The sequence below is a fragment of the Cyrtonyx montezumae genome, unplaced genomic scaffold (genome assembly GCF_038088225.1).
Source record: "Cyrtonyx montezumae isolate F1298 unplaced genomic scaffold, pur_monq_1.0 scaffold_16, whole genome shotgun sequence".
NCBI lineage: Eukaryota > Metazoa > Chordata > Aves > Galliformes > Odontophoridae > Cyrtonyx > Cyrtonyx montezumae.
In genome coordinates, this window is record NW_027071892.1 from 8470328 (window position 1) to 8480051 (window position 9724).

Here is a 9724-nt window from a genome sequence, read left to right on the forward strand (position 1 = left end):
AAAAAAAATCAAGATTTTTTTTTCCAGTTCTGAGAACTAGAGCTTCACTCTGTTAAAGATACTTTATCCTTTCAAAAGTGACGTGATGAGGAAACAAGGACTATCCGGTGCTAGCTACTAGTGTGGAGTGGCATTGTATCTTTTCCTTGTCAGTTAGCAGTCTGCAATTCATCTGACTTTTTGATTAAAAGATAATTAAGCTTCTGATTATTTAACTGTGGTTAAACTATGAATTGGATACTTTTTTTTCCAGATTATTGAACTTCTGGGCAGCAATATCCATCACTTCATAAAACAGTTTTTACTGTCATTAAATCCAAGTAGAAACTGAAACTAACCTGATGCTCCAAGCATAGTTTATAAAGCAGTTTTGGCACTGCTCATATATAGTGCTGTATACACACATAACCCAGTGGTGACCCAACAGATGCTCACAGGGGAAAAAAAAAACATTCTCATGTTTAAATAGAATTCACTTCTGAAGCATACCAGATGCTACTTTTCCTGATCTTTAATTGCTATCACAATACTAACAAATGTTACACATAATTCAGTGTTATGACCACCAGAAACTGACAGAGAAGCTAATATCAAGGGATCGTACATAGTGCCAGTATTTAACTGGGATAAACAGAACCTGTCCAGGCATCAGAACACAGGACTGAAATGCAGCTTTTCTAAAGTTGGGGAATTTTGTTAAGTCAGGATCTTCTACATCAACCTATTTAAAAAACAAAAACAAAGTGTTTACTTAGATGTCATTAGATGAGCTAACATTACTGACACTAACGTTTCAGATGATTATTTACCTGACTGGTGTTGTAAAGAATGTGGCTTTCATGTGGGTACAGGTTTTCTGAATCTTGTGGTGAATAAAGTCGGATATATTTTCTTCCAAATACCTGTATATATTACAATAGATTGTTTTAATCAGTTGTGAATCTATACATTATTGGAAAATGATCAGTAAACTAACAACCAGTCTAATATACCACACTGTGGACCACAGTTAGCATTTAACAGTAAAATACACCTGCTTACTTACAGGTTGGGCCTCATGAGGGCAGAGCAGGAGACAATCACCTCCCTTGCCTTGCTGGCCACCCCTCTTCTGATGCAGCCCAGCTTACAGTTGACCTTCCAGGCTGCAAGAGCACCCTGCTGGCTCACACTGAGCTTTTCATCCACCTGGATGCTTATTTGAGGTGCACATAGTCCACTCCCCTGCTAAAGCACATTCCCTAGAATATATTGCACAGAAATGTGTCCAGGTGGGTTCTGCATTGTCTCCTGTGAAGGAGACTCCACCACTTTGGGCAGTTTGTTCCAGGGCTCTGTGTCACAGTGCTGAGGATCTTTGCTGTGTTTATCCAGAACTTCCTGCATCCTGGTTTGTGCCTGTTGCAACTTGTCCTGTTGCAGGGCACCACGGAAATGAACCTGTCCCATCCTCTTGACACCCTTTAGATATTTCAAAGTGTTGATAAAATTCCTTCTCAGTCTCCTCCAGGCTAGAGAGTGCAAGGTCATATTCTCTATACTTAAGTTATATGTCAATTTGCCTGCCATCCTTGACTGTTATATTTACATGTGATAAGCAGTTTTTTCTAGCTATAACATTAAAGGCTTGTGCAAAGTAAGTAGAGTACAGACCTGGGCTAAAAAATTTTGCTGTGGATCCTGATGAAGAGGTGAGATAGTGCCTGCTGGCCCAAACCACGCGTTAATGGTGATGTCATCTTCTTCCCCTTCCCCCAGGCAGCAGTAGTCAGGGATACTGATATCCTCTTTCAATTCTGGGACCTATTCCATAAAGAAATGAACATTAAAAAGGGTACCTACTGACTTACAAAAGATGTAGTTTGTAAAAGAGAGTAACAGGGCCTGCCAAAACAAACAAACAAATAACCTTCTTGTCCAGCAATGGCAGCTGAAAAGTAGCTGGGTTGCTGGGAATCTACAGGAGATGTCCTCACACTTCCTATTCTAGCAGATTCTGTTGGAAGGAGGTGGAAGAAAGAAAAGAAAGGGGTTTATCCTAATTCAGAGACTGCTTTAGAAGAAACCAGAGAAACTCAAGGGAAGAGAGAGCTACAAGTATATGCATATTTGCTGTTCAAGGAAAAGGTAGAGGTTATCTTCTATCCACTGATCTTGCTTCTTTGTGTGATTCCTTTTTGTATCTCCCACCAATCAGAATCATTAAGGTTGGAAAAGACCACAAAGATCACCCAGTCCACCTGTCAACCCATCAGTACCATGCCCACTAATCTCCGTCCCTAAGACCTGATTTCCTCTTGTTACCTGAAATGACATTGCAAAAGGCAGTGAAAGTACCAACTCTGAAGTTTGTTTCCTGTTCAAACCACTTCCCTGACTTACGTATCATTGGGAGAAGCGCTGCTTTCCAGGTGGTATCCTTGTAAGCAAATGCTACATTGTACCAAAACAGCCCTAAAATTAAACGTCTTACCACCCAAAGGCTGTTTCCTTGTTTCAGCCAAGTGGAAAAAAAACCTCCCTACACCCCTCCATCAGGGATAAGTTACAATCTCAGAGATCATTTGTCATACAGAGGGAGCACTTGACTACAGAAAGAAGAAATATTCATGGAGCTTTACCTGATCAAAGAGCTGGTGCTGGGCAAGGTATCCTACACTGTTCTGAGATGAAAACAAAACAAAAAACATAGTGACATATAGGTTAAGACTAATTGGTTATTTACATATAGTTAAGTAGAATTTACTTGTAGGTAAAGTCCACTATTTCAGAGTACCAGAATTGCTTCAATAGTTGACCAGTATAAGGAGTCTTCTGAATATTTACCTCTATACTGAAATTGAAACAGTGTAGAGAGCTGGTAGAAACCTTGCAATAGCAATATGGAGTCACAGCAGTTCTTCAGCTGTCAGTTCTATGACAATACTCTGCAATGTTGTAGCTAGACCCTGCTGTTACACAGAGTAGTTCACTTCTGCTCCCCACAAACCACCCTGAGATCCCATTCCAGGCTACACCATAGACTAATTTGTAATGGCACACGGTCCCTTCTGCTAAAAGGCTTACACAGAAATAGAGCTCCAGATTCCCAGCTGTGAAAGTAAGTAGGAAAAAAATAAATTGAAAGTAACAGACCTCATTGACAATGTAGTGGTTGATGAAGTCATTGACAGTCATGAGCTTCTGGGACCATTCCTCATCTGTGTACCGGGAACCCAATTCTACGGGGACTGTGCGGCACCCAGCGACTCGACGGACGTAGTCCACACTGAAACAAAATTAGTTCCATCATCTTCCTCAAGAAGGACAATCAACCAAAAGCAATCTTCGAGAGTAAAAGAAGTCTACTAATGTGAGTTTCTTTCCTCTAAAACTCATCAAGCAGAGACAAAAGCTAGCAGAAAGTAACCCAAGCAGTAAGAAAACAAGTGTACATTATGCTACTGAATCTTGCTTTACATTAAAACCTTGTTTATCTCAATTAAGTGCAGTTTCCTTACCAGCTGAGATTTAAGCAGTTAGCCTCTCTTGACTAGTGACAGCCAATGCTAGCATACAGGTGCCAATAATATCCATCCTGGCAACAGTCAGAAGAGTTCCTCAAAAGAGTAATTCATACCCCTTCACTGACTGTGATTAGTATCTCTGTTAAAGAGTTCATCATTGTGCGTGAAGACTGGAGTGCCTTGGCTGCAAAAAGGACTAAAACATCTTTGAAACAATAAGGCTATGTAAAGAATATATGAATATATTAAAGTTATACATGATGGTACATAGAAAACACGTAACAACAATAATCTACATTTTATCCTTGGCCTCAGAATGTAAGAATGTAAGCAATTTCTCAAACTATACCTGAGCGTTCTCTCCCCTTCTGAGAGAGATCGTGAGCTTTATCTCACAAGTATTTCATTCTCAGGACTGGAAATGCTGGCACCGTTGCCTACATCAAACAAGCAGCACACGTGATGTTATTTCTCCTGAATATGGCTGTCTGAAACTCAATGCTTAAAAACTGCTACTTGAAGTTTGTATTTGTGAATAAAAAAGCCAGTTACACGTATTTGTGCTCTGAAATTGAAGAGCAAGTTCTGAGATGTAAACATAATTGAGTAGTGTCTGATGGAGACCAACTCACTTCGTGAGCAGTTCTACTAACCTGTAGCTCCCAGCTCAACAAAACAAAGCAAAGGGAGTATGCCAGCATTGCACCATTCCTGCACGGACTGTCTGGGTACAACAGCCAGGACCTGGCTGCCCAGGCACACTGCAGCCCCTGCAGTATAAAGTTCTGAAATGAGTTGTGCCATCTGACTTCCAGCACCTACAAGGTTCACAGAACAGAGACGTGGGGCAGCAGAAGAGCACACACTGCTCCGGTGGTCACCCATCTACAGATGAGCAATGCAACACCCGACACAGACCCGATCCTTGTCCTCATCAGGCACTTATCCTCACCTCCACTTCTTCATGCACGGCCAGTGGTCGATAATCCCATCTAAGACCACGGGCTTCTGTGGGATCAGATAGCAGTCTCGGAAGCGCTCCAGCGAGGGGCAGCGCTCGTGCGGCACCGCGTCCTCGGGCCGTACAACAGGCGCCGGGGGGGGCTCAGTCCGGGCCCTCTGTAACAGAACGCCGCCGAGGAACCGCCGTCAGCCCCTCACGGCCGCCGAGGAGCCCCGTGGGGACGGTCGGGCCGAGCGGAAAGCGGAGCCCGGGGGGGTGAGGGGGTCCCGGCCCGGCGGTACCTTGGCGCTGCCCGGGGCCGCGTCGCACGGCGCGGCGCGGGGCAGGTGCGCCTGCAGGAGCCGGACGAGGCGGGCGAGGACGTGGTCCTGCACGGAGGCGCCCATCAGCAGCCCCATGTCGCACAGCCGGACCGCGGGCGCCAACGGGCGGCGGGCGGCGACCTCGGCCAGCGCGCCGAAGAGGCAGCCGTAGGCGTACACCTGCCGCCACGCCTTGCTGACGTCCCGCCACGGCCCCGCGTTCAGCTTCTCCCACGCGTAGTCGCGGAGGACGTCGCCCAGCCGCCGCAGAGCCGCCTCGCACGGCGGATCCGCCCCGTACAGCAGCCCCCGGGCGCGGAGCAGCAGCGGCGGCACGCAGTCGTCCACCTCTCCGCTCAGCTCCAAGCTCAGCTCCCCCTCGGCTTCAGGCAGCAGCGCCCGCGCCTCCGCCCACAGCGCCACACCGGCCATGGCGGCGCTGCCGGGCATGCGCAGTGCTGGCGGGGGGGGGGGCGACGCGGAGCACCTCCGGTTTATGCGCGCGCGCCGCCGTGCGGGCGGGATTTCGCTGCCACGGGCGCGTCCCGTGCGCTAAGCGCGTGCTCTCCAGAGAAGGAGCGGTGATGGGCTTTGCCAGCTCTCCTGAAGCTGAAAAAGCGATTGAGAGTAAAGTTCAGTTTTAATGGCGTGTTTTTATGGAGTGTTTTCATAAAGAAGATGTATCGAGGTCAAACTATGGAAGTTGCACTGAAACTTAGGTCATTTCATGGTACTTTTATGATTTTGTGATATTTTATAATTCCTGTATCTCAAGCGGTATTAATTCTACGTGCATCTTATTAAAGGTTACAGTGTAGCTTGCTGAGTCTCTGAGCTGAGACCCCAAGCCCACGGGCATCCAACTTCTGGCTTGCCGGGGCTGCACTGTGTGAAGAGGAATTGTCACAGGCTGCGTATGCAGAGGTTACACCCAAAGTAGTGACTCCTCTTCACTTCCACGGAAGCAACAACAAATGCAAAGAGCACAACGACACTGATAGAGCAAATTCTCAGCTACAAAACACTGTTTTTCAGTACAGTCACCACCTTTAGCTGTGCGCTTTTGTTAGTGATGAACAGGAGCTGCATGCCATGCTTGTAAATGGTACCAGTGGAGGTGCCCCAGTGTCACTGTCACTGCTGAAACACAGCACCAGTGCCTCGCTGTGCCCCAGCCACTGCTGGGTCTCCATCAGCATCCAGCAAGCATCCACGAAGATCAGTGGGTGCCATTTTTTTCTGCATGGAGGAATTCAGTTCCCCCCCTTTGCTTCATCCACACCTCCATGTCAGACACCATTGTGTCAGAGCCCCTCTGCTGCCGTCTGTCCCACAGCAACAACTGTAATGGGATTTTGGTGGGAAGGCTCTGCCTCTGCTGCCATCCCACTAACAACCTCCTGCAACACTGTGACCTGGTATCATAGTAGCAGGCATTCATTGTGGCATTCATTCTATCTTTTGTCCTGATGGAAGCCAAGTAAATTAACAAATAGGAGCATTGTCTTCCTCGGAAAACAGCTCTTTCTATGACTGGGCAAAGCCTTTAAAACATGGTTAATACTTATTATTTAGTATTTAAGATATACACACATGTTGCTCTATTTATAGATGTTGTATCAGCCATGCTATACTTAATCATGTTAATTACCATTACACTGGTCTTACATTTGCTGCTGTGTTGCTAGATGTTTTCATCCTGGAAAATATGAGTGTTCTCCACTGATGTTCCAGAAGAATGGAGTTGTATCACTGTAACACTTCTCCTGTTCAGCTTACAGACATTTCAAACCGGGTACACAGATACTGCAAGATTATTACTCTGAGTATGTTATAAGCAGGGGTGGAATTAATCTTAAGAAAGTATGGATGGAGGTCATACATTAAAATAAACATGATATTTGCATTTTGTATTCATGCCTCAGGCCTAGATTTTCTGTTACAAAAGCTAATAGATTTTCATCTGGAATTTAAAGTAATATTTGATTTTATTTGTTCACTAGTTAGTCCATTAGCCCATTAGTCCATTAGTCCATCAAATTGTGTGTTTTAAGGTAAATAGGTCATTTCTGCTTCCAGGACTGTTGGCTGGTACCTCCCATGAGAATTACTTTCATTTAATGCCCTCTGCATGGCGACAAACAAATAAACAAATATGGAGAGAAAAGAAGACAAGAGTGTAATGTGCCCTGTGGTCCTCTGGTGAGAGTGTAAACTGATGATTGCCATGACAGTGTTATCATGGCAAACTTTAATTTTCCATTACAGACAATGAATGGTTGTCTGTCTGTCTTGCTGTCTGTCTGAAGAACAAAGGGATGAGCACACAAGAGTTTAAAGATTTTGCAAGTCTTCCCAGCTGTCTCTGTCTGCTCCAGTGGTCAGGAGATGATTAATATTGATTAATAATACATCCAGAATTAATCATTACAAGAGAATTGTTTTGCTCACATAAGCAAACTCTTCCTACTCAAGAGTGACAGACCCATGCGTTTTGATTGTATCTTCAAGTTGAGTGTCACTGTAAAGCAAAAGTGTAATGATGGATATGTCTTTATCAACCTGTTCCCTGCATTGTGTTTTTATCTCTGCCATCTGCTCTGCTGAGAGTGGCAGCTGCCAGGTCTCACAAATAGCACTGCCATGTACTTTCATGTAGAACAACATATTGTCATAATTTCTGTGATATTATGAGATGGAATAACTTTCCATGAGTTAAGGTGACATTTTGCTTGGCGCTTTGGAATGCATATTACTGCAGTGCGTGTAGGACACACAATGTTCTTTCTGGAGCTGGCTATAAAAGCACACCCAGTTCCACTTTCAGAAATCATTGGAAAACACTTCTTTTTCCAAAAATGTTATGAAACACCCATCTGGGACATACGTGTCAGTGCTAAGATGCAAATGAGACATATTCACTATTACTATTGCTCACTGTATGCAGCCTTAGTTACCTTTGCTGGATGGAACTTTCCTAAGTCGCACTATTTAAAAAATTCAGTTATTTCTCTCTTTGTTTATACTGGTTTGAATCTCCTTCATATTTGCAAACATGTTCCAACAGCTACTTCAGCATTAAAAGAAACAAAAAAAAATCTTTACAAGGAATCTTAAAAAAAAATGTTTATGGCAATAAGTACTCCATCTGTTGTTACAGCTGGACCCAAGGTGGGGGATTTTGTTTTATTGCATGAGGTGTCCAGTGTCAGCTGCTCCTCTGGGCTCTTGAGAGATTGGAGAGATAGATGCCTTCAGCATGGTTTTTTCATAGCCTGAGATAGGGTAGTTATGGTGGACAAGCAAGTGGAGTAAATTACTCTCTGTGCGTGTCTGTTTCACTCCTCAGGCCGTAAGAGGAAGCTAAAGGACTAACTCAGATGACCTTCTTGCTTTTCAGGCAGATAAACATAGGTGAGGTGAATCACATACTGAATGTATGCCAAGGCATCCCCTTGTTCTGTGCATCTGCTTGTGCATTGAATGTAGCAAAGTATTTGGTGTAATCCATCTGCACAGAGATGTGTCTCCTGTCTTTTCTTAAAAGTAAAGGGATGTATCCTCTTTTACATATTTAACTTAAGGTGGCTGGAAGACCAGGCCAGAGAAAAGCCTCTTGGCATCTAAGTGAGGTTGTATACTCTAGAACTTCTGGAAAGGTTGCAATTTGCTCCAGTAGTGTGTTTCAAGAGCTGGTAAAGGGTCCTGACATCGTACTGATCTTGAGCTTATACCATACCAACTTTTTATCCTAAGGATAAGAAAGTCCTTTTTATAAACCATCCTTTATATTATGCATATATACCTTGAGAAGAAGAATATGTGTATAAACACTTTTTCCCTTCCTCCAAAAATTTACTGAACTCATTGGAAACTTCTGTTTGATTTATTCTCTGAACTGGGGCTATAAATGCTGCATGAATTTGTTTTTGTGCTCTCTTTTAAGTATATTTAGAAGTATACACAGTTATTTGTGCTCATACATCACATTCTTATTAATGAGTGCAGTATAATTATCGGTTGTATTGACTTTTGTTTCGCTGGATGTTTTAAAAAGATATTTAAAAGGCTTTGCTGGAGTTTGCATCTGCTTCAGAAATTAAATTTAGTCTGTGATTTTATTACCCTTTTTATTTAATTTATCTTAACTGTTGCTTTCAAGCTGTGAACCAGCTGTTGACTTTGAAAAAAAAACATTGTTCAATTTGAAAGGAGCATTTTAAAGCTTAATGTAATGGCTGTAAGTAATCACTACAGCAATTATATTCTATGGTGTTGCGCGTCACTGTAATAATACTGGAGGTTGTGAGAAAATGCAGGAGGGAAGCACATCAAGCTCAGACTTTTCAGTGTTGCCTGTGATGCTTGGTGCCTCTCTGCTTTTTGTATTGTTTTGTGTCACTTGGCTTGAATCATAGCAGAAAAACTGAAGCTCCACTCTGTTGTGGTGCTGTGTGTACCCAGCAGGAAACAGGAGGCTTTTTTTTAGCATTGTTCTCTATCATTCTTCTCAAACTGGATGTATTTTGTTCTTTCTCCATACTGGGTGCACTATAGATAGATGCTTGCTGCAGTGGCAGAAATGCCTGCTGCTCTGCTGCTCTGCTGCTCTGCTGCCTGCTCCTGACTAGATCCAAGATGTTGCATGTGACACTGAGTGGAATTCAGGTTTTAGCTCTTCCTGAGCAGCACTGTACCCACCTTGTGGGTGTGAGTCGTAGCAAAGCTCCTTGCGGAACATGTAGAGGATCTGTCCAGAGCCACAGCACTTGGCATCCTGCAAAGTCAGGTCATGCTGCTGTCTGCTCTGAAAATGAGCAGCTACTTGCCATGGTGAGGAGAAATAATAGAAAAAGTTATGGTTGTATTTTCACCCATGCAGTGGAAAGGGATGTCCTCCATTTGTGAGCTCTCTAGTTGAAGCCAGCTGGGCCTGTTGGGAAACTTTCTGG

At 43.9% G+C, this 9724-nt stretch overlaps 1 protein-coding gene across 1 annotated transcript; it reads right to left on the minus strand.

The window, feature by feature from the left end:
• Positions 1–443: 443 nt before the first annotated feature.
• On the minus strand, positions 444–5204 carry KDM8 (lysine demethylase 8). Its single transcript, XM_065732655.1, has 7 exons — positions 4752–5204; positions 4459–4625; positions 3136–3268; positions 2622–2663; positions 1654–1803; positions 810–902; positions 444–721 (listed from the first exon to the last, which is right to left on the minus strand). Exons 1-7 carry the CDS (start codon positions 5202–5204, stop codon positions 557–559), a joined length of 1203 nt encoding a protein of 400 aa, XP_065588727.1. The 3' UTR covers positions 444–556.
• Between the last annotated feature and the right edge of the window lie 4520 nt (positions 5205–9724).

Coding starts and splice junctions, on each gene's coding strand:
- KDM8 (XM_065732655.1), bottom strand. CDS start 5,204: ATGGCCGGTGTGGCGCTGTGGGCGGAGGCGCGGGCGCTGCTGCCTGAA. Junction 4,626..4,751: donor CGGCCCCGGGCAGCGCCAAG/GTACCGCCGGGC, acceptor GTTCTGTTACAG/AGGGCCCGGACTGAGCCCCC. Junction 722..809: donor TTCTTTACAACACCAGTCAG/GTAAATAATCAT, acceptor TTTTTTAAATAG/GTTGATGTAGAAGATCCTGA.